This window comes from Tachypleus tridentatus, chromosome 5 (assembly GCF_004210375.1).
Source record: "Tachypleus tridentatus isolate NWPU-2018 chromosome 5, ASM421037v1, whole genome shotgun sequence".
NCBI lineage: Eukaryota > Metazoa > Arthropoda > Merostomata > Xiphosura > Limulidae > Tachypleus > Tachypleus tridentatus.
The window spans coordinates 57,183,114-57,210,473 of record NC_134829.1 but is presented as its reverse complement, the minus strand read 5'-3'; the positions used below and the strand labels follow the sequence as shown (position 1 = coordinate 57,210,473).

Here is a 27,360-nt window from a genome sequence, read left to right as displayed (position 1 = left end):
ATGAAAACCGTCAAAACCGATAAGACTATTTTATAAGTGTGGTGTTTAGATAATATTATCAAATATCTTACTACCCTTCTTGAATCAGTTTCTAACAAATCGGGATCTATTTCAGCGGTTACTGTGTCTAACCTCTCTGTGTAGACGCTTCCATTTCTTTCACTTTCAGTCATGCTTCAACAAGTTTTGTGTCCCCCCCTCCTATTTTCAAAACCTACATTTGGATTTACAGATTTGTTCTTTTTTTGAATTTCGCACAAAGCTACATGAGGGCTATCTGCGCTAGCGGTCCCTAATTTAGCAGTGTAAGACGAGAGTGACGGCAACTAGTCATCATCACCTACCGCCAACTCTTGGGCTACTCTTTTACCAACGAATAGTGGGATTCACCGTCACATTATAACGCCCTCACGGCTGAAAGGGCGAGCATGTTTGGTGCGACAGGGATTCAAACCTGCGACCCTCAGATTACAAATAAAACGCCCTAACCCACCTGGCCATGCCGGGCAATTTATAGAGATATTCTGTTTAATATTTCTTTCACTAAAATAAAATAAACAAATCGAGATAAAGAAAAAAGAATCAAGATAAGCTTTCGTTGTGTGAATATTTAAGATAAGCTTTCGTTGTGTGAATATTTAAGATAAGCTCTCGTTGTGTGAATGTTTAAGATAAGCTCTCGTTGTGTGAATATTTAAGATAAGCTTTCGTTGTGTGAATATTTAAGATAAGCTCTCGTTGTGTGAATATTTAAGATAAGCTTTCGTTGTGTGAATGTTTAAGATAAGCTCTCGTTGTGTGAATATTTAAAATAAGCTCTCGTTGTGTGGATATTTAAGATAAGCTTTCGTTGTGTGAATATTTAAGATAAGCTCTCGTTGTGTGGATATTTAAGATAAGCTCTCGTTGTGTGAATATTTAAGATAAGCTCTCGTTGTGTGGATATTTAAGATAAGCTCTCATTGTGTGAATATTTAAGATAAGCTCTCGTTGTGTGAATATTTAGGATAAGCTCTCGTTGTGTGAATATTTAAGATAAGCTTTCGTTGTGTGAATATTTAAGATAAGCTCTCGTTGTGTGAATGTTTAAGATAAGCTCTCGTTGTGTGAATATTTAAGATAAGTTCTCGTTGTGTGGATATTTAAAATAAGCTCTCGTTGTGTGAATATTTAAGATAAGCTCTCGTTGTGTGGATATTTAAGATAAGCTTTCGTTGTGTGAATATTTAAGATAAGCTTTCGTTGTGTGAATATTTAAGATAAACTCTCGTTGTGTGAATGTTTAAGATAAGCTCTCGTTGTGTGAATATTTAAGATAAGCTCTCGTTGTGTGAATGTTTAAGATAAGCTCTCGTTGTGTGGATATTTAAGATAAGCTTTCGTTGTGTGAATATTTAAGATAAGCTCTCGTTGTGTGAATATTTAAGATAAGCTCTCGTTGTGTGAATATTTAAGATAAGCTCTCGTTGTGTAAATATTTAAGATAAGCTCTCGTTGTGTAAATATTTAAGACAAGCTCTCGTTGTGTGAATGTTTAAGATAAGCTCTCGTTGTGTGAATGTTTAAGATAAACTCTCGTTGTGTGGATATTTAAGATAAGCTCTCGTTGTGTGAATGTTTAAGATAAGCTCTCCATGTGTGAATGTTTAAGATAAACTCTCGTTGTGTGGATATTTAAGATAAGCTCTCGTTGTGTGAATATTTAAGACAAGCTCTCGTTGTGTGAATGTTTAAGATAAGCTCTCGTTGTGTGAATGTTTAAGATAAACTCTCGTTGTGTGGATATTTAAGATAAACTCTCGTTGTGTGGATATTTAAGATAAGCTCTCGTTGTGTGAATATTTCTAAGAATTATATATGATACTTGAAGATTATAAGTAAGTAATAATTACTTCTTGGTTACTGAACTGTTCTTTATTTGACAATAACTTTCCTTTCTATTCAACCGTTTTTACAGACTTGTCTTTAGTATAAAATCGTGAAAACAACTAAACACTTTCCAAAAAGTATTTTGTTTAACAAAGAACAGTTTATCAAATGATTCAAGTTTTCTTACATGTCTTTAGTTACTAAATGTCATACGTTACTACAGAGTCCAACAAACGTCAGTTAGGGTTACTGCAGTTTTCTTATAAAAAGACAACAAACACGGAATACCTATCTTCAGCACGAGAGAATGTTTCTTGAACTCCTTACTACGCAACACAGAGTTTCCAATACGCTTACAGGCAAACAATGCTACAACTTAGGGTTCAATTTTCCGCGGTAGACAAAGCAGAGATAGACCATTGTGTAGCTTTCATATGAAACATTAACAAGAGAAATCACAGTTAGGTTAGGTTAGGTTAAGGTTATGTTAAGGTTATGTTAAGGTTAGGTTAGGTTAAGTTAAGGTTAGGTTAAGGTTAGGTTAAGTTAAGGTTAAGTTAAGGTTAGGTTAAGGTTAGGTTAAGTTAAGGTTAGGTTAAGTTAGGTTAGGTCAGTTACGTCTGATGGTTATTGATGATTGTGAATGTTGCTTAAAACTAAACATTAATATATGTGTCATTAGGCTATGTCACACGTTATCATCAGACTATATCACACGTTATCATCAGACTATAACACACTTTATCATTAGACTATAATACACTTTTCATTAAACAAAACACACTTTATCATTAGACTATAACACACTTTATCATTAAACAAAACACACTTTATCATTAAACAAAACACACTTTATCATTAGACTATAACACCCTTTATCATTAGACTATAACACACTTTATCATTAAACAAAACACACTTTATCATTAAACAAAACACACTTTATCATTAGACTATAACACCCTTTATCATTAGACTATAATACACTTTTCATTAAACAAAACACACTTTATCATTATACTATAACACACTTTATCATTAGACTATAACACACTTTATCATTAGACTATAACACACTTTATCATTAAACAAAACACACTTTATCATTAAACAAAACACACTTTATCATTAGACTATAACACCCTTTATCATTAGACTATAACACACTTTATCATTAGACTATAACACACTTTATCATTAGACTATAACACACTTTATCATTAGACTATAACACACTTTATCATTAAACAAAACACACTTTATCATTAAACAAAACACACTTTATCATTAAACAAAACACACTTTATCATTAGACTATAACACACTTTATCATTAGACTATAACACACTTTATCATTAAACAAAACACACTTTATCATTAAACAAAACACACTTTATCATTAGACTATAACACACTTTATCATTAGACTATAACACACTTTTTCATTAAACAAAACACACTTTATCATTAGACTATAACACCCTTTATCATTAGACTATAACACACTTTATCATTAGACTATAACACACTTTATCATTAGACTATAACACACTTTATCATTAAACAAAACACACTTTATCATTAAACTAAAACACACTTTATCATTAGACTATAACACACTTTATCATTAGACTATAACACACTTTATCATTAAACAAAACACACTTTATCATTAAACAAAACACACTTTATCATTAGACTATAACACCCTTTATCATTAGACTATAATACACTTTTCATTAAACAAAACACACTTTATCATTAGACTATAACACACTTTATCATTAGACTATAACACACTTTATCATTAAACAAAACACACTTTATCATTAAACAAAACACACTTTATCATTAGACTATAACACACTTTATCATTAAACAAAACACACTTTATCATTAGACTATAACACACTTTATCATTAGACTATAACACACTTTATCATTAGACTATAACACACTTTATCATTAGACTATAACACACTTTATCATTAAACAAAACACACTTTATCATTAGACTATAACACACTTTATCATTAGACTATAATACCCTTTATCATTAAACAAAACACACTTTATCATTAGACTATAACACACTTTATCATTAAACAAAACACACTTTATCATTAGACTATAACACACTTTATCATTAGACTTTATCATTAGACTATAACACACTTTATCATTAGACTATAACACACTTTATCATTAAACAAAACACACTTTATCATTAAACAAAACACACTTTATCATTAGACTATAACACACTTTATCATTAGACTATAACACACTTTATCATTAAACAAAACACACTTTATCATTAAACAAAACACACTTTATCATTAGACTATAACACACTTTATCATTAGACTATAATACCCTTTATCATTAAACAAAACACACTTTATCATTAGACTATAACACACTTTATCATTAGAATATAACACACTTTATCATTTGACTATAACACCCTTTAGAAAACAAAATCTTCATCCACAGTTTTCAAAAGTCATTTCATCCACGTACTCACCGATACTCAGACGGACATAATTATATTATATTATATTAATTATATTTGCAATCGAAGCAGTAAAATATTTATAAGCTGCAAGCTTACTTATTTAAACACCACATTTCCTCTTGGTGTTCTTCACGGTCACCCATCCAGAAGTTCCAATTCATATTTGGGCATTTTAGTAAGTCGTTCTTCCCCTTCCCTCTTATAGAGTCCACCATGCGATTCCACTCATTTGAAGATAAATATATCGTCAAAGTAAAAATCAGCTTAGGTTCTATTAAACATTTTTTCTTTAATAAAATATTAGAAATGTAATTATCTGGCCATAAGAGCCCCAAGTGGCACAGCGGAATGTCTGCGGAATTTTACTGCTAGAAACGGTGTTTTGATAACCATGGTGGGCAGAGCAGGGATAGCCCCATGTATAGCTTTGTACTTAAACACAAAACAAATAAGCAAACTGGCCAAAAGATGATTTTACTTATTACAATAATGCATATTGTGAAGAAAGAACTGACTTCAGAATTATACATTAACTTTCTCGTCGGCTAATTAAGAAAAAAGAAATATATCAAAATTAGAGTTTTCACTTCATTGGGTTCTTCGGATAAATTATAGTTCCTGGCTGCCAAATGACGTCAAAAAGCGACCCCTATATTTTTGTATAAAAGTTACTACTCGTTCTTGATGTGAAACCATTTTTTGTCTTTAATCACATTGAATCAAATGTATTGAATTCCAATCATACTTTGTTACAGTAAATATGCAGCTTTGTATTCACACGTAGAGGACTACTCGTAAGTTCAATAACAAATTATTAATATTTGGTTATAAGTCCTTGTGAAGAAATTGTAAGATACAGTTTGGTTTGTTTTGATTGTTTGTTTTTAATTATGCGCAAAGCTACTAAAGGGCTATCCGCGCTAGCCGTCCCTAATTTAGCAGTGTAAGACTAGAGGGAAGGCAGCTAGTCATCACCACCCACCGCCAACTCTTGGGCTTACCAACGAATAGGGGGATTGACTGTCACATTATAACACCCCAACGGCTGAAAGGGCAAGTATATTTGGTGTGACGAGGTTTCGAACCCGCGACCCTTTCATTACGAGTAGAGTGTCTTAACCACCTGGCCAGTAGATGAAGAAAAGTTTACTTTCAGATAACTTAAGCCGAGATAAGAGTTATAACTTAAGCCGAGATAACAGTTATAACTTAAGCCGAGATAAGAGTTATAACTTAAGCCGAGATAAGAGTTATAACTTAAGCCGAGATAACAGTTATAAGTTAAGCCGAGATAACAGTTATAACTTAGGCCGAGATAACAGTTATAACTTAGGCAACCAAACGCTTACAACTTTAGACACTTTTGTACTAGAAGTCACTCTAATGTTTCTGTAAGCTTCACTTTATTAAACACCGCGGTTTAAGGTAGACTTTAAGTCATTGCGGTGTAAGGTAGATGTCATGGTTAAGCCACATATCAGAAGTTCTATCAACAAAGATGTGCGTTTTTTATCTGTCTGAAGCATTCTAATCCAAATTTATTAATAGCTTAGACCAATTCAAGTTCATACGTTAAGCTGTTCTAACATATGCTAGTTTAGGCTAAACCTAAATTTTCATTTTATACCATTACTTGTAAACCTAATAACACACGTTTGTGAAATTAACACTTATTCCTATTTTCGTACTGCTTTGTAAAACAAAATCAGAAATGTTTTTTTCGATCGAAAAGAAATATCGAGTGTGAGAGAAAAGATTTTATTTCGTCTAAATATGGCAAACTTTCAGCCTTCTAGTGCACAGGTTTATCAAACCACTTTGTACAAGAACTGCCTTCGTTAAGGCTTATTTCATATCTAATTAGTACACTCCTGGTAAGCTAATCTTATTTGTTAGAACCAGAGTGGATAAATCATGTCGTGTAGGTTATACCAAATCAGTTGTTTCAACCATACAAGTATAGAAACCGAAACAGGCTGTTTTTCAAATTAAACGAGCTATTTTCTTCTTCAACAGCTACAAGCGAAGTCCGGATAATGTCGTTGGACTTCCCGGACGACATAGAGTTCGGCACGGACCTCATATTGCGATGTATTTACAACTTAGAAGAAGAGAGTCTTTATTCAGTCAAGTGGTACCGTGATGATATGGAGTTCTTCCGGTTCGTGCCTCGAGATAATCCACCTAAACAGTTCTTCCCGCTCGAAGGCATTGACGTTGATGTAAGTTTATCTTTTAAATGGTACTTTTCCTTGATCTATGCTCTGCTATTAGTAGATAGTTTAAACTAGGTGGCTTGTCCCTGCATCACTGAACTATATATCTTTATAAAACACGGGGCTTTGCCTGTCATTACCGTCACTTCTAACTCGCCCTTCGTTATCTCTTCAACATTTAAAAGCATATCTGTCTATCTTACTGTTTATCTATCTATCTGTATCTCCCACGTTTTCAGTCATCAATCAACCTATCAGTTTCAACGTTTATCTTTTCATACTTAGTAAGAGCACACGACATTTTCCGTGATTTCAAAAGGCATGATGTACAGCGCCCTCTTTTGTCATTTGGAAGAACTGTATATTTTATTACCAAGGCTAGTTCCACAGATGTAATATTTGATGGTAAACAGAGGTGTTGGCTATACAAATCTAACTCAATGTTTACAGTTCTATAAAAACACTTGATATTAAACAAAGGTGTTGGTTACGAAAATAATTTTTGTGTTTAAATCTCTATACAAATGATATTTGAATAACAACTATTGTTTCTTTCAATCCTGATACATTTAGAGATTTGTAATTCACTCATGATAGGAAACAGAGTCCTTGGAATATCAAATAATTTATTATTTAATAAACATTGTCGCTGTTATTACAGAAATGTTTACAGAACCCCTAGTGGTACAAACTTTATGTTGTAACATAGATGTCGTTATGACGCTATACAAACTTTATGTTATAACATATTGTCGTTATGACGCTGTATAAACTTTATGTTATAACATATTGTCGTTATGACGCTGTATAAACTTTATGTTATAACATATTGTCGTTATGACGCTATACAAACTTTGTGTTATAACATATTGTCGTTATGACGCTGTATAAACTTTATGTTATAACATATTGTCGTTATGACGCTGTATAAACTTTATGTTATAACATATTGTCGTTATGACGCTATACAAACTTTGTGTTATAACATAGTTGTCGTTATGACGCTATACAAACTTTATGTTATAACATATTGTCGTTATGACGCTATACAAACTTTATGTTATAACATATTGTCGTTATGACGCTGTATAAACTTTATGTTATAACATATTGTCGTTATGACGCTATACACACTTTATGTTATAACATGTTGTCGTTATGACGTTATACACACTTTATGTTATAACATATTGTCGTTATAACGCTGTATAAACTTTATGTTATAACATAGATGTTGTTATGACGCTATACAAACTTTATGTTATAACATATTGTCGTTATGACGCTGTATAAACTTTACATAATAACCTAGTTATTGTCATTGTAATATCATATTTCTTGATGTAAATTTCTGCAAAACTTATAAAACAATCAATCGTTCCCATAATACTGTAAAAATTAAACATTAAAATACAGGTGATGCAACTTTCATCTAACCCAACTGTCGTTGTAATACTGGGTAAATATTGCGTCAAAACCCAACCGTCTTTGTAACTCTGAGCTAATCTTACATTAAAACCTAGTTACCGTTGTAATACTGGATACATCTTACATTATAACGAAGCTGACGTTATAATAATGGGTAAATATTACATTAAAACCCAGTTGTAATATTTAAACTCAGTTGTCTTTATGATGCTGGGTAGATCATAAATTAAAACCCAGCTGTAGCTGTAATACTTTAAAAATGTTAAATTAAACTTTAAATAGCATTTAAATCATAGTCTCGACCATAATAATGTAAAAACTACGTTATAATTAATTTTAAAAAACAATATTATATAACACTGATATTATAACCCTGCTATACTACTGTATAATTTTTACTTTAATATAGAACTATCATTTTACGAGTTTATAACCTTCATATTATAACCATGCTATATTACTGTATAATTCTTACTTCAATATACAACTATCACTCTAAGAGTTTATAACCTTCATTTTATAACCATGCTATATTACTGTATAATTCTTACTTCAATATACAACTATCACTCTAAGAGTTTATAACCTTCATTTTATAACCATGCTATATTACTGTATAGTTTTTACTTCAATATAGAACTATCACTCTAAGAGTTTATATTCATATTATAACCATGCTATATTACTGTATACTTCTTACTTCAATATAGAACTATCACTCTAAGAGTTTATAACCTTCATTTTATAACCATGCTATACTATTATATAATTCTTACTTCAATATACAGTACTAGAACAAGGGAAGGTAAATCATATTGTGAAATATAAAAATTATGTTAATTTCCATATTTATTACAACAGAAACTCGGAGAATATGTTTGAGTTTAGCTAACAGTTAATATTTTGGGTGTCTCCAGTTATTAAAATACCTGCAAACAGTTTTTCAGGTATTGTTGCACCATATTTAATCAAAGTGACCTTTGAGATTTTTCTCCACATGTCTCTGTTACACTCCCATAAAGTTTCTCCGGAATTAACTTTGGATTTATCAAATTTTTATCTTGCTATTTCTACAAAAACATCAGATAACTTTGGTGAAAAACTCACGTGTGATCAGCGAAGAACTAGATAGCCACCCGTTAAGTGAACTGTGCCGATATCAATTCGAAATTAATTCATCCATCGTGAACCGCTGATAAAATATCCAGACCAGAAAAAAACAAAAAAACTCACTATTTTTGTACGGTTTTGAAGCCTTTGTATATAGTTTATTATTTGTAATAATTTATTATAATAAACTTTATTATAAATTGTATAATTGTTTGTATATTTAAATATATTTGTATTGATAAAGAAAAGTGTGTGTCAATCTTGTTGGTAAACATCATATATTTGATATATCTTTACATTTAATTAACTTCTAAATCTAAATTACAATTTAACCTGTTTTAGGCTATGTGAAACAGTAATACATAACACATAAACTAAAGGCTCATCAGAAATAAATTATAATTGTAACACTGCTTGATAGTAGAATCCTGTACCAATAATACACAAACCACAACGTATACCGTGTACCATCAATATGTGATGATACTTGGGCTGGCCATAATTCCATTTCTTTTGTAAGTATCTCTCGTTGCTTCAACATAAAGATACCCTTCCCTCTGCTTCATGGTAGGTACAAAGTAATGAGATATGAGAGTGTTTGGGAGACATTTCAAGTCTTCAGCAATTTGTGGGACTCCAAACAGCATCACGTGATGTTTTTGTTCGAACTCTCTGCTTTAGTGACAATTCTCTATAACCCAGTTGTACCGAGAATACTGTATGAACCTTAACTATAACCCAGTTGTACTGAGAATACTATGTAATCCTTAATTATAATACAGTGGTACTGAGAATACTGTATAACTCTCAATATTTATAACCTAGTTTTCGAGGTATATACCTTACACTGTGATCTAGCTCTATCAATACGTCTATATATAAGCCTAAAAAAATCCAGTAATCGTAGGAGTACGGTACAAACCTTACATTAAAATGACGTTATCAGATTATTTTTATATTATATCACAGATGTCATAATACGACTGTATTTATACCTTACACTATAGCCCAACACTTGATATGTACTTTACAACTCAGAATACGCTATAATACCATACAGATCTTATGTTACAAACCAAAATACGCTATAATACCATACAGATCTTATGTTACAAACCAAAATACGCTATAATGCCGTATATATCCTACGTTACACCTCGATGACGCCATAATATCAGATAAGCTTTACTTTATTACTCAGATAACACTATAACATCATATAAACCTTATGTTACAACTCAGATAACACTATAATACCATATGAACCTTATGTTACAACTCAGATAACACTATAATACCATATGAACCTTATGTTACAACTCAGATAACACTATAATACCATATGAACCTTATGTTACAACTCAGATAACACTATAATACCATATGAACCTTATGTTACAACTCAGATAACGGTATAATACACTATAAACCTTATGTTACAACTCAGATAACGGTATAATACCATATAAACCTTATGTTACAACTCAGATAACACTATAATACCATATAAACCTTATGTTACAACTCAGATAATACTATAATACCATATAAACCTTATGTTACAACTCAGATAACACTATAATACCATATAAACCTTACGTTACAACTCAGATAACACTATAATACCATATGAACCTTATGTTACAACTCAGATAACACTATAATACCATATGAACCTTATGTTACAACTCAGATAACGGTATAATACCATATAAACCTTATGTTACAACTCAGATAACGGTATAATACCATATAAACCTTATGTTACAACTCAGATAACACTATAATACCATATAAACCTTATGTTACAACTCAGATAATACTATAATACCATATAAACCTTATGTTACAACTCAGATAACACTATAATACCATATAAACCTTACGTTACAACTCAGATAACACTATAATACCATATAAACCTTATGTTAAACTCAGATAACACTATAATACCATATAAACCTTACGTTACAACTCAAATAACGGTATAATACCACATAAATTTTACACGTCAGATAAAGCCATAATATCATATAAACCTTTCGTTATAACTCAGATAACGGCACAATACTATATAAACCTTACGTTACAACTTAGATAACGCCATAATACCATATAAACCTTATGTTACAACTCAGATAACACTATAATACCATATAAACCTTATGTTACAACTCAGATAACACTATAATACCATATAAACCTTATGTTACAACTCAGATAACACTATAATACCATATAAACCTTATGTTACAACTCAGATAACACTATAACACCATATAAACCTTACTTTACAACTCAGATAACACTATAATACCATATAAACCTTACGTTACAACTCAGATAACACTATAATACCATATAAACCTTATGTTACAACTCAGATAACACTATAATACCATATAAACCTTACGTTACAACTCAAATAACGGTATAATACCACATAAACCTTACAAGTCAGATAAAGCCATAATACTATGTAAACCTTACGTTACAACTGAAATGACGCTATAACACCATATATAACTTACGTTAGAACTCAGATAACGTCATAAAACCACATAAGTCGAAGACTCCTAAGGTTAAAATCCTGGTTTCGATACCCGTGAAGGGCACAGTACGTATAAAGCATTCTGTATCTAGCTTTATGTTTAACATTGAAATAATCACATCATGCGATCATATTGTAGTAATTATATTAGCCTCAAGAATACAAGTGGTTTGGGTAGCTCAAACCTTCTGTGTATTATGTAAATCTTACGGTAAGAGAGCATGTCGTCACGTGCCACACCAGAACTATTTGCCTTTCGTACACTTCACTCTAGGCTATAGGTACATAGCATTACCATATTTATATTAAACCATTTCGCAATTTTCCCCTCCTAATATTTGTCTTTTAATACCATGCTTCACGAAAGTTTGTTTTAAGATTACGCACCTTATAAGTTTCCATTGGTACTCCTAATCCTTGGAGTTTAGTAGTATGCATTTTAACACTGTTTAAGTTACAAGTTAGTTTAATACTGTTTATATTATAAGTTTGTTTTGCTACTGTTTATCCTACAAGTAAGTTTTAGTAATGTTTTTGCGATACTTTATCTTAGTTATAATTAATTTTATAAAACATCATTTAGTTCTGACAATACTCAGTAGTTTGAAAATTGACATGCGCAGATAGCCCTCGTGCAATTATGTGTGTAAAATCCAATAAAAAACCTAGAGTTTCTAGGTGATGAATTCAGGATACTAAACTAGCTATATTTATTTCTAAATCGATAATTGTAACAATCCTGTGATAAGAGGTTAATGTTAAACAAACCTTTGTGAGTTTTAATTCTAATGTTGTTCTGATAAGAGGTTAAAAACCTTTGAAACATAATAAAGAGACGTAATAATTATGAAAAGTAAAATACACCACGCTGTTTTACAATGGTGAATATAATATTTTCATATTTGTTTGTTTTTATATATTTGTATGCATTGGAGAAACGAGACCTCTAACGTAACAAAACTACAATCGAATTACTCAAATTCAGGTTTATCCCAAATCGACAGGCATAACAATGTCGGTAACGTTATGCACTGAGTTGTGGTCCGAAATGTGCATAATATTAAAGTTTTATGAAACTTTCTACAAAAAAAAAAAAACCCAACGATTTCGCTGTCAGAAAACGAGGAAGCAATGAATTTTTAAAGCACGTGATTTTCAGCTTGCGACATTTGCGTTTCATCAAAGACCAGTTGACCGTAATGAGTTTTCAGTCTTCCGTGTGTTCGTTCATCTGCGTAATAGGATGAACATGTGGTTTTAAGTCTCGGTGACTATAAAAATCTCTTTTTCCCACCAGCTGTTCACATAGTTAAACATGAGTTTTTTGAAAGATATACGACGTATCTAAAACGTCATAAGCCACGTGAGTTATACCGTTCACATGCAGAGCGAGTTATTACAAAATCAAAACATGATGATGATAAAAGATGAGGCGCGAATTGGAATAAGGAAAGATAGGCTAAATATTCGTGTTAAGATTAATGTTCCTTAGGCTGTTGAAGTCTTGCTTTTAAAGAAAACGATATATTTGTTAGTTGTTGTTGTTTTCGAGCAAAGAAACACTGGACTGCCTGCTCCCTCCACAGCGAGAATCCTTTAGCATTGTCCCATCGAATGACATGTTGTTTTAAACTGGATTAAGAATGAATAATTTCAGAGTTTATATTTTCTTGTGCACGATTTTTTGAGTTCATCACAAAACTGTATCGTGAACCACCAACGCGTTGTTTCATTTGGTCACGGGTGACCTGGAAGGTTCAGGCACACCTTGACCTCTACCTGCTTCCTTGTTTGACCACTGATTTGATTCGTGAGTGTTGGATGAAGTCCACATTACTTCTTCAATAGGCCTGGCACGGCCCGGTGATTGAGGTACTCGACTCGTTATCCGAGGATCGCGGATTCGAATCCCCGTCACACCAAACATGCTCGCCCTTTCAACCGGGAGAGGGCGTTATAATGTGACGGTTAATCCCACTATTCGTTTGTAAAAGAGCAGCTCAAGAGTTGGCGGCTGGCGGTGATGACTAGTTAGTTGCCTTCCCTCTAGTTTTGCACTGCTAAATTAGGGACGGCTAGTGCAGATAGCCCTCGTGTAGGTTTGCGCGAAATTTAATTCAAAACAAAGTTCTTCAGTAGAATACGTGTTCTTGCATGATGTCATCACGTAATTTGGACACGTGAGTGACTTTTCTGGCCGTAAATGTACAATGTCGATTTTTCAAGTCTTATGATATAAACTTTTTTTTTGTTCATAATCAATAGAAAGTTTTGTTCATATAAATAATTTCATAAATATCAATTGGAAAGGAATACTATTAATCCTATTAGCGCATAAATAAACCCCTTTTCAAATAAAATTAACATAAGGCGTCTACTACATTTACTGATGAGAGAGATACTTCTGTTCACTATCGTCACGTATGACGCAGTGGTTTTAATTTTGTAAAGATTTTTCCAGAACTAACGTATTCTGAAGCCTACCTCCTGACAACATCAGAATATTTGTATAATTAAGGAAGAACGTTGTGTTTGTGTATCTAGGAACTCTGTGTGTTTTTGTTGAATTTTGTTTACGCGTGGTTTGGTTACATATAACCTAGCTGGGCTGGCCTGAATCTGAGTGTATGTGGGTTTTATACATATTTAAGGATGTTTCGTAAACATCTTAAAATACCAGAAGGAGACATATGTGAGCCGATAAAGTTATTTGTACACTATGTTGAGAACGTGTAAATATTGTGAGTTGTAGTAGAGAGACTGATTAGATTCTTTAGCTTACCTTGACACCATTTGCTCAGTGTTAACAACTCAAACACTATCTCCACTACTGTTTAATAATGAAGGCAGGAAAGGCAGTACTGTTTAAGTTGAAGTAAACCTTAGCCACCAGGTGCTCTGCTTTACAAACAATTACCAAACAAAAGTTCCCGCTGGTACAGCGGTAAGTCTACGAATTTACAACACTAAAAACAGGGATTCGATACCCCTCGGTGGACCAGGTAGATATCCCGATGTGGCTTTACTATAAGAGAAACACACAAAACATATATGTATTTATTCTGCAATGTCTTACGGTTATTCCTCTTTAAAGGCATACGAAATACATAGACGTGTATGCATCGAGTTTTTATAACGGAGAATTTCTGATTTAAATGATATATAATGCACATATATATATACCCTGTCAGGTTATACCGTATACATGCTTTAAACATATATAAATATATATGAAATAAATAGTTCTACTGGCTTCTTGTCCTCCCTTTAGTTAAAACATGGAAATTCTACAACATTCGGACCCTAAAACGAGAGTTGAATTTGAAGCACATTTTGGAGACGTAGTTTCAAGATATTTGTAGTGTATATGGAGAAATAAGCATCTTTAGAAACTAAGAACATCTAAACATCATAATGTTGGCCAGGATTTTCACCTTCTGTGCTGTAGACCAACTTTTAAAATGTTTATTAATATGGAACCGATTTTGGCGTGCAAAAAGCCCAACAAAAATGTACTGTTGGATCGCACCACAGTAGACGCTTAGCTATGATTGGATGAGCCGAAACAGCAAGGCCTCGCCACAGTAGACAGTAGTAATAGAAGAATAATCCAGCTTATCTAAGGAAGAAGCAATGATAGGCAGACCCACAGTGAACGAATATCTTACTGAGGAAACCAGAAATGTTCACGAACGTTCAGAACAAATTGCATTTTTCGATTACATCAGACAAGTACTGCTTCTTACAATTAGTTTGGTCGTCAACAGTAAGTGTCTAATACACAAAAAAACTCTGAACCTAACCTTGTTTTACTAAATGCCTTTGAGGAGCAAATATGTTACATTTATTGTTCAATTCTCCCTGTCTCTTGCTATGTAAATAGATAGATAATTAAATTTGGTGTAGGTTCGTTTCTTATCATAATCGATTACATCAGAACACACCTTAGCATTAGTAAAACAAATAATATTTCAGTTGCTTTTAAGACCAATTCAACCAAAACACTTAATTAAGTGCTATAATTAAGATACAAAATGAAAGTCTTAGACTATCAATGTAAACTGTTAACTACCAGCTCTCTCTGGTGGCAGGTAAAGTAGTTATTACTAAATGTGAACTTAGGCCTGATTGTTCTTGTCTTAGCTAACTGTACTTACTGTTTTAACCGTTCTTTTGTGAGCTCTAGAATCATAAAATATACAAACTGGTAAGTTATTACTATGGATCATATTAAGTGCATTAAATCCATAGTTTTATAAAATAAATAAAAATTATTGGAGTTAAAGAAATCAATTATCGACATATTTGTTAGTTGGAAGACTGTGACTTCTAAAATAATTAACATTTTTAAAGAAAAGAAGTCGATTACTAAAGTCTTCGTTATTATATTATAGGGTTGTGGTTTGATAGTCTGATACAGTAAATTAAAACCTATTGAGATAAGGAAGTCTATTATCCAAGTCTTTGTTATTATATTATAGGGTTGTGGTTTGATAGTCTGATACAGTAAATTAAAACCTATTGAGATAAGGAAGTCTATTATCCAAGTCTTTGTTATTATATTATGGGGTTGTGGTTTGATAGTTTTATACAGTAAATTAAAACCTATTGAGATAAAGAAGTCTATTATCCAAGTCTTCGTTATTATATTATGGGGTTGTGGTTTGATAGTCTTATACAGTAAATTAAAACCTATTGAGATAAGGAAGTCTATTATCCAAGTCTTCGTTATTATATTATAGGGTTGTGGTTTGATAGTCTGATACAGTAAATTAAAACCTATTGAGATAAGGAAGTCTATTATCCAAGTCTTCGTTATTATATTATAGGTTTGTGGTTTGATAGTCTGATACAGTAAATTAAAACCTATTGAGATAAAGAAGTCTATTATCCAAGTCTTCGTTATCATATTATAGGGTTGTGGTTTGATAGTTTTATACAGTAAATTAAAACCTATTGAGATAAGGAAGTCTATTATCCAAGTCTTCGTTATTATATTATAGGGTTGTGGTTTGATAGTTTTATACAGTAAATTAAAACCTATTGAGATAAGGAAGTCTATTATCCAAGTCTTCGTTATTATATTATAGGGTTGTGGTTTGATAGTTTTATACAGTAAATTAAAACCTATTGAGATAAGGAAGTCTATTATCCAAGTCTTCGTTATTATATTATAGGGTTGTGGTTTGATAGTTTTATACAGTAAATTAAAACCTATTGAGATAAGGAAGTCTATTATCGAAGTCTTCGTTATCATATTATAGGGTTGTGGTTTGATAGTTTTATACAGTAAATTAAAACCTATTGAGATAAGGAAGTCTATTATCCAAGTCTTCGTTATTATATTATAGGTTTGTGGTTTGATAGTCTGATACAGTAAATTAAAACCTATTGAGATAAAGAAGTCTATTATCCAAGTCTTCGTTATCATATTATAGGGTTGTGGTTTGATAGTTTTATACAGTAAATTAAAACCTATTGAGATAAGGAAGTCTATTATCCAAGTCTTCGTTATTATTTTCAATAGAGATAGAGAAAAGTTTATTGGAAAAGCTAGATGTAGATAGAGCAATGTTTTAATGTGGATTAATACAAAACTCCTGTAAATTGAGAAGAACTGAATCTTATCTTATTAATTAAAATATTGGTATATCCTGAAGGTTTTTATAACACTAGTTTTAATACCAACATTTATATACGTGCTTACAATTATACCTTGAAATATTACTCAATTTTTTAAAGTAGCAAGAGAAACTTTGAAAAAATAGTTACACCATAACCGTTTTTTTAATAATGACATATGCCTAGAATTTGTCAACCAGGCCTAGCGTCAACTAGTGTTTATTGTCTGTGATCAGCTTGTTTCCATACATCTGTGACGACACTTTCAGTAGTGAGCATTTCATCAAATCTTAAACAATATTTCTCTCACACATATCTGTGAAAACTATAAGTTACGACGTGATAATTTGCCAGTAGCGTTGTGTTTTTTGTAGGTATCTTTCTTTAGGCTCTAGTTCTATTATTCAAGCACAAAATTATTAGTTTCATTAATAAAGCTTGCAAATATCCTTTATACGCAGAGCTACCCAGTTATATCACCGCGGAAGAATCGAACTCTGGATTTTAGATTTATACCTCAAAATTCTCAACAAGTTCTTGGAGGATTGAAATATCGAATCACGAAATTTTTCTTCATGGTCTAAAGATAAGAAAAAATACAAAGAGTAACATGAACTTTCTGAAAATACACTTTAACGACGTGGCTACAGGGCATATAATAAACAGAAACTTGTCCTACACTGTCTGTACCACACTGTTTTTTATTGTGTTTACAAATGCTGTTTCAGTAAAGTTTTATTACGTTTCTACTAATATTATGTCACGTCGCGAAGAGACTTCTCTGGTTTTACAATGAAGAAACACGATATATTAAATTTCTTTGCGGTTCGACATTGATTCAAATACTGGTAGAAAATAAGTCTAGGTGTAAACATAGAACTGGTGAGTTTGTTTGTTTGTAATTCAGCATTAAGCTACCCAATGTACTATCTGTGCTCCACATTGTAAGTCCTCAGACATACGATGGGCCGGCCACAAAGGGAGAAGAAGTGAGGACCACATAGCCTAGAACTTTGCCAAGTGGTACAGACACATGGTTTGTAAAACCATCATCATGAATATAGTTGCACGGCAATCCTGAAACTGTACTTGCTCGTCACGTGATGCCATTCATATATCATCTGCAGCAAGACAGTTAAAAGTCGAATAAGAACAAAAATGTCATATCTAACACCACTTGTATCGGGCTGCTCGCCAGCAAATTCCGAACCTTGTCCGAAGTCTGATGTTTAAATGGACAGAGGATGTTTGAACATCGAATGTGAGTTTCGCGATGATGAGAAACCCAGTTAAAATAAAAATGTATCTCAGGGCGGCTGGTATGGGGTATTGACAATTTTACTAATGAAACAGAGAATAACGTTTCGACCTTCCTATGTCATCTTCAGGTTACCATCTTTTAACAACGTTTCGACCTCTGCTTTATTAGTAAAAGTGTTAATACCTCTACAGTCGTCCTTAGATAATTTTTAAAGTGACTTCGTTCACACGACTGTAGTACTGAGATGAAACATGCAGCGCCACATATCGTTGTTTTTTGTACAGAAGGAAACATGCAGCGCCACATATCGTTGTTTTTTGTACATAAGGAAACATGCAGCGCCGCATATCGTTATTTTCCTTAATTGATTTTACGCACATGCACCAACTAGTAAAAATGTAGTCCGCAAAGTTTCCTCCACATCTCATCCATGTGTATCTACCAAAAATATTTATTGACAACCCTATACACATACCCCATACTGGGACCAACATATCGGTTACTTCTGGAGGTTGACAATTTTGAAACATATCTTACGTAAACGTCGAGGAAAGTTGTAAATGAAACTGACAATGGCGTTTCTTTTTAGAATCTTATTTTTGTACGTCACGAACAAAGGTTTAATAAATGTAATAGAAAACGGACTGCTTGTTCATGTAACATGCTGTGTTCTATAAGGTAAGGACTACTCGTCCATGTAACATGCTGTGTTATATAAAGTAAGGACTACTCGTCCATGTAACATGCTGTGTTCTATAAGGTAAGGACTACTCGTCCATGTAACATGCTGTGTTATATAAAGTAAGGACTACTCGTCCATGTATCCTTGTGTAATCATGTATTCTGTAAAGTAAGGACTACTCGTTCATGTAACATGCTGTGTTCTATAAGGTAAGGACTACTCGTTCATGTAACATGCTGTGTTCTATAAAGTAAGGACTACTCGTCCATGTATTCTTGTGTAATCATGTGTTCTGTAAAGTAAGGACTACTCGTCCATGTATTCTTGTGTAATCATGTGTTCTGTAAAGTAAGGACTACTTGTTCTTGTAACATGCTGTGTTCTATAAAGTAAGGACTGCTTGTTCTTGTAACATGCTGTGTTCTATAAAGTAAGGACTGCTTGTTCATGTAACATGCTGTGTTCTATAAAGTAAGGACTGCTTGTTCATGTAACGTGCTGTGTTCTATAAAGTAAGAACTACTTGTTCATATAACATGCTGTGTTCTATAAAACATGCTGTGTTCTATAAAGTAAGGACTACTTGTTCATGTAACATGCTGTGTTCTATAAAGTAAGGACTACTTGTTCATATAACATGCTGTGTTCTATAAAGTAAGGACTGCTTGTTCATGTAACTTGTTCTAACATAAAGTAAGGACTGCTTGTTCATGTAACATGCTGTGTTCTATAAAGTAAGGACTGCTTGTTCATGTAACATGATGTGTTCTATAAAGTAAGGACTACTCGTCCATGCTGTGTTCTATAAAGTAAGGACTGCTTGTTCATGTAACATGTTCTGTGTTCTATAAAGTAAGGACTACTTGTTCATGTAACATGCTGTGTTCTATAAAGTAAGGACTGCTTGTTCATGTAACATGCTGTGTTCTATAAAGTAAGGACTGCTTGTTCATGTAACATGCTGTGTTCTATAAAGTAAGGACTGCTTGTTCATGTAACTTGCTGTAACATGCTGTGTTCTATAAAGTAAGGACTGCTTGTTCATGTAACATGCTGTGTTCTATAAAGTAGGACTGCTTGTTCATGACTGTGTTCTATAAAGTGTCTTGTGTAACATGCTGTGTTCTATAAAGTAAGGACTACTTGTTCATGTAACATGCTGTGTTCTATAAAGTAAGGACTACTTGTTCATGTAACATGCTGTGTTCTATAAAGTAAGGACTACTTGTTCATATAACATGCTGTGTTCTATAAAGTAAGGACTGCTTGTTCATGTAACATGCTGTGTTCTATAAAGTAAGGATTGCTTGTTCATGTAACATGCTGTGTTCTATAAAGTAAGGACTGCTTGTTCATGTAACATGCTGTGTTCTATAAAGTAAGGACTGCTTGTTCATGTAACATGCTGTGTTCTATAAAGTAAGGACTGCTTGTTCATGTAACATGCTGTGTTCTATAAAGTAAGGACTGCTTGTTCATGTAACATGCTGTGTTCTATAAAGTAAGGACTACTCGTCCATGTATCCTTGTGTAATAATGTGTTCTGTAAAGTAAGGACTACTCGTTCATGTAACATGCTGTGTTCTATAAGGTAAGGACTACTCGTTCAACATGCTGTGTTCTATAAAGTAAGGACTACTCGTCCATGTATCCTTGTGTAATCATGTGTTCTGTAAAGTAAGGACTACTCGTTCAACATGCTGTGTTCTATAAAGTAAGGACTACTCGTCCATGTATCCTTGTGTAATCATGTGTTCTGTAAAGTAAGGACTACTCGTTCATGTAACATGCTGTGTTCTATAAAGTAAGGACTACTTGTTCATATAACATGCTGTGTTCTATAAAGTAAGGACTACTTGTTCCCGTAACATGCTGTGTTCTATAAAGTAAGAACTACTTGTTCATATAACATGCTGTGTTCCATAAAGTAAGGACTACTTGTTCATATAACATGCTGTGTTCTGTAAAGTAAGGACTACTTATTCATGTAACATGCTGTGTTCTATAAAGTAAGGACTACTTGTTCTTGTAACATGCTGTGTTCTATAAAGTAAGGACTGCTTGTTCTTGTAACATGCTGTGTTCTATAAAGTAAGGACTGCTTGTTCATGTAACATGCTGTGTTCTATAAAGTAAGGACTGCTTGTTCATGTAACATGCTGTGTTCTATAAAGTAAGGACTACTTGTTCATATAACATGCTGTGTTCTGTAAAGTAAGGACTACTTATTCATGTAACATGCTGTGTTCTATAAAGTAAGGACTACTTGTTCTTGTAACATGCTGTGTTCTATAAAGTAAGGACTGCTTGTTCATGTAACATGCTGTGTTCTATAAAGTAAGGACTGCTTGTTCATGTAACATGCTGTGTTCTATAAAGTAAGGACTGCTTGTTCATGTAACATGCTGTGTTCTATAAAGTAAGGACTGCTTGTTCATGTAACATGCTGTGTTCTATAAAGTAAGGACTGCTTGTTCATGTAACATGCTGTGTTCTATAAAGTAAGGACTACTTGTTCATATAACATGCTGTGTTCTATAAAGTAAGGACTACTTGTTCATGTAACATGCTGTGTTCTATAAAGTAAGGACTGCTTGTTCATGTAACATGCTGTGTTCTATAAAGTAAGGACTGCTTGTTCATGTAACATGCTGTGTTCTATAAAGTAAGGACTGCTTGTTCATGTATCATGCTGTGTTCTATAAAGTAAGGACTGCTTGTTCATGTAACATGCTGTGTTCTATAAAGTAAGGACTGCTTGTTCATGTAACATGCTGTGTTCTATAAAGTAAGGACTACTTGTTCATATAACATGCTGTGTTCTATAAAGTAAGGACTACTTGTTCTCGTAACATGCTGTGTTCTATAAAGTAAGGACTATTTGTTCATATAACATGCTGTGTTCTATAAAGTAAGGACTGCTTGTTCATGTAACATGCTGTGTTCTATAAAGTAAGGACTGCTTGTTCATGTAACATGCTGTGTTCTATAAAGTAAGGACTGCTTGTTCATGTATCATGCTGTGTTCTATAAAGTAAGGACTGCTTGTTCATGTAACATGCTGTGTTCTATAAAGTAAGGACTGCTTGTTCATGTAACATGCTGTGTTCTATAAAGTAAGGACTGCTTGTTCATGTAACATGCTGTGTTCTATAAGTTAAGCAAGATATTTATTACTGATTCATGTATGAAAGTAACATAAAAGTTCGTTGTTTTGGTTTTAATTAATTCATCGTGATGAAAACTTTACGTCCACTCTTGATGTTATGACAAACATCAGAACTAAATACTTCTACTCTTGATGTTATGACAAACATCAGAACTAAATACTTCCACTCTTGATGTTATGACAAACATCAGAACTAAATACTTCCACTCTTGATGTTATGACAAACATCAGAACTAAATACTTCTACTCTTGTTGTTATGACAAACATCAGAACTAAATACTTCCACTCTTGTTGTTATGACAAACATCAGAACTAAATACTTCCACTCTTGATGTTATGACAAACATCAGAACTAAATACTTCTACTCTTGTTGTTATGACAAACATCAGAACTAAATACTTCCACTCTTGTTGTTATGACAAACATCAGAACTAAATACTTCCACTCTTGATGTTATGACAAACATCAGAACTAAATACTTCCTCTCTTGATGTTATGACAAACATCAGAACTAAATACTTCCACTCTTGATGTTATGACAAACATCAGAACTAAGTGTCACATCAGAAACTGGTGAGAGTTCCCTTCTCTCAGTACTGGCGGTAAAGCAGTGTCGGTGCTACTTCTAACTTATTGATGACAATTACTGTAGAATGAAACTTCACAACCAGATCTTAGAAGTCTGCGATACACCTGGGGCCTTAAAACTGTCAGAGGTGCCGAAAGTGATAGAACTTATTAAACGATGGCTTTCATCCACTACTATTGAATAATTGTCAGCTGTTTTATTATTACTAGGCTTAGAACTGCTCAAATAGCTGTAAAAAAAGGTCAGATGGTAGAATTTTTATATTTTCAGTTCTCACCTTTGACATTTTTCAGGTTCTACTTAAGGCTATGACCCAAAGGTCATAACAGAACATGCAGAAGGACTTGTTGTTTTTTAAAGAACCGATTAAGTACAAGTCTATTGTTCATGAATATTTAGACGATTTCTTTTAAAAATTCATTCCTTAGGCCTATATTACAATTTTTTCTGTCTTTTTCAAACCATGCGGAATTTTGATAGAGGGCTTTACGACACTGTTAAAACAAACACCGACGTACGTGTGATATACACCAGGCTTGAAGTTTGATCTGCAGGTTGAATAATTTAATATTTATGCATAATATAAAGACAATACAGTTGATATAAATAAAATATACTTTTTGCTCTTGTATCAAAGATATTATAACTGAAATACGGTTATTTGTATCCGTTTAAGACAAGAACATGTTGTTTTTCTTCGTTCTTAGTAACGTTTCAGCAAATAACACTTTAAAACTGGAAATGACTGTTTTTATATAGAATGGAAGAGTTGCTGCCCAGCTTACTACCATTCAAACAAGTTCCTGTATCATAATCAAAATACAGTAAATACATCACGCTCTTGTATCACAATTCATGTACAATACATTCAGCAAGCCATGTATAATAATTAAAATACAATCAATACAGTAAGTCCTCTATCATAATTAAAATACATTAAATTCAGCGAGCTCTTGTATCATAAACAATACACAGTAAATACAGTGAGCTCTTGTATCATAATTAAAATACAGGAAATACGGCAAGCCCTGTATCATAATTAAAATACAGTAAATACATGAAGGCCTATATCATAACTGAATTACAGTAAATACAACAAACCCTGTATCATAATTTGCCATTCGGGAGAATATGGTGATTGTGAGAAACGACTTGTCTATTTTACTTTGTTTTTATTTTATTTTCACAAATCTCTATAAAACATAAACATACTACATCTCCAATGTCTTCATCTTTCTTACGACCCACTTTCAAAAGTAACGACGCTATTCTATGAAAATATAACAAAAACAACTGATTTTCTTTCATAACACACAACTTACTTTTCTTCTATTAAATAAGCAATGCTTTATCCAAATATAGGCCTAGCATGGCCAGGTGGGTTAAGGCACTCGACTCGTAATCTGAGGATCGCGGGTTCGAATCCTCGTTGCACTAAGCATACTTGCCCCTTCAGCCGTGGGGGCGTTATAATGTGACGGTCAATTCCACTATTCGTTGGTAAAAGGGTAGCCCAAGAGTTGGCGGTGGGTAGTGATGACTAGCTGCCTTTCCTATAGTCTTACACTGCTAAACTAGGGACGGCTAGCACAGATAGCTCTCATATAGCTTCGCGCGAAATTCAAAAAACAAAACAAACTTATCCAATTAAGAGAACAAGATAAATATATCATAATAAAAAAAGGACGGGATACATCTGCCACGAGAATTCTTTGAGATGGATAATGCTTTCATTCATTCTTATTTTGAATGATAATTTTAGTAAACATTCGATCACTCTTAAGTGTAGAATATTAACTCGAGGGTGTCAATTATTTGTTTGTACTTATCACTGAGGAGAAACAGTATCTTTTTTACAGTATTGTTACTCAGTGTGTAGAGCTTTGGTTACATAAAAACAACTTGTACATATTGCTAACAATGTCTATCATATACATCCAGTTTCGACAGTTTTGTGTGTCGAAGCTTGAAAGTATTTTAGTATATTTGTTGTGGTTAAACTCAACAACGTGATTATTATTCAATTTCTTTGATTTTAATGGAAAATTCTATCAATTTTTTTTTCCCTACTTGGTAACTCTAGAATATGTTTTAACCTCCATTCTTGTTGAAAGTAGTACATAATTGTCATGTTTATGGACAATAATGTATAACCGTTTTACTTGTGAATATTAACATATATAATCGTTATATTGATGAGGTGTAATATATAGCCACCACATTCTTCCGAGGTCAAAGTATAATTACCATACTATTTAATATTACCACTATATTTTGTATCAATAGATTAAAAGTACCATATTTAAAGACAGCAGGATACGACCGACATTTCTATGGCAATACTCAAGGTACGTTAGTTCCAAAAATTATAGTTTCTAATATGTAGTTTGAAACTTCATTTAATGTAAAAACTGATTAGCTAAAGCGGAAAGGAAAGTGATTAATTGCAGAACCAAATCAAAATCCTGAGACACATCCATGACCTCTGATGACCTTTGAACCTTTTTGTTGAGTAATTTTGGGGTCTCTCGTTTTATCTGTATAATTTCATGGTTTTTTTCTTTTCACCTTACAACTTCAATTCCATTCAGGTATTCAATTTTTTTAATAAATTAAAAACAAACTTTTATCATGTTTCGTTATTAATATTCACCATGGAAGCAGCGTAGTTTTATAACATTAAAATTGGTGCTATAGAGTAATCTAAATGAAGCAGGTTACTTGCACATTTGTTTATCATTATGGGCATTCCCCATTACTATTTATTATAATTTTGTTAATTGTCACAATATGTTTACCAGCAAAGAGGTTTAATACGTTATTTCTGATTTCACGTCTTTCGAGTCCATGTTACCACATTAAGTTATGTCCCATTTAATAACCCTGGATCTAAACACTAGATCTGTAGTGTAGTTTTTATTAGAAAAGGCTCCATTGTAATACTGTCGTTCCCAAAGCTCACTACTAGTCCCTGTTTGCTTTCCATAATCTGCCTAATGTAAGAGAATGATGATTTCTTAGTGCTTGTTTCAATAGTCTGATTACAAAATAAAACATAAAAAATTCTTAAGCGACTTGACCAATGTGAATACCGATTTTATTGTCCAGCGACTTCAGGTATTCAATTATTGACTAGCTGTGTCGGCAAAGTAACTTGCTTACGCGTTAGTTTCGTTGAATTTTAAACAGAGTTCCTTCTTTATTATATTTTTTTACTGTTGCCTGGGTACATGGGCGGGTTTTGACATTAAATTTTGGTTTCGTAGATCCTCAGCTGTTACAAGACATTGCACTTTGCTTTCCATGGCTGTCGTATAATTTGTCATGAATCTTTTTCTAAATGGTTCTGGTACCCCAAGATGATCTATAGTTATTTATTTCTAAACCCACCAAGTTACCTATTTTTGAAATTCTATATTCCCAATCTGAACTGATTTATATTTTCTGAGTGTACGGATATTTTCAGTGGACTCACGCTATTTATGAATGCCAAACAAAATATAGACCTGATATAAAAATATATATATGTACCGTTCTACAAATACTTTCTATTGGACATAGTTGTCACGTGATTTGCAGGTTTGCATGTTTAAAGTAATTTGAATATAATGTACTCAATGCTCTTATTTATATTAACTATAAGCTACGACACAATGAATATTTTATCAATATTTGTATTTTTTATAACCATCCATCGCCAACTTTTGGGCTACTCTTTTACCAACGAATAGTGAGATTGACCGTCACACGATAACGCCCCCACTGCTGAGAGGGCGAGTATGTTTGGTGCGACGGGGATTCGAACCCGCGACCCTCAGATTACGAGTCGAATGCCTTAACCAGCCTGGCGATGCCGAGTCGTCATGATTCAGTAAACTTGTAAGTTGTAACGGAACACGACAAACTAACATGAAAGATGTTCATCCAGCATATACGTCCTTAAATTTCTTTAATGTGAAAAACGATTGATATGATTTGTGGTTTTCTGTTTCCAAACTTTGTGTTTTAACACACAGCATGTCAATCTATTGGAAATCAGTAATCTTTGTTTCTCTTTCCCTCGTGTATCATCATCATGTATCCATAGCTGTCATCCATGGTCTACCACAAAAAGTGAGGTTTGTATTCTAGATTAAAGAGTCCCTATCCTCCCTCTTTGTGAGGGCTGGGCGTGGCTCAGTGATACGTAGACCCCAAGCTTAAGATGTGTTCTTGATAAATATACCAAGTACTTTCAACTAGGGAAGAGTTATTAAAATGATTCCCAATTGTGGTGTTCATTTTTAAAGAACCAAGAAAGATGGTATTGAGTTGAATGATATTGGTTCACTGCCTTCTCTGGA

The 27,360-nt window shown here is 32.9% G+C and overlaps 1 protein-coding gene across 1 annotated transcript in view; it reads left to right on the top strand.

Moving 5' to 3' along the window:
• The window catches only part of LOC143251222 (uncharacterized), an 83,093-nt gene that overhangs the window by 14,231 nt on the left and 41,502 nt on the right, over positions 1–27,360 (top strand). The window contains exon 2 of the mRNA XM_076502667.1: positions 6,404–6,609. Within this exon, the coding sequence (XP_076358782.1) occupies positions 6,404–6,609 (206 nt within the window). The remainder of the gene's footprint in view (positions 1–6,403; positions 6,610–27,360) is intronic.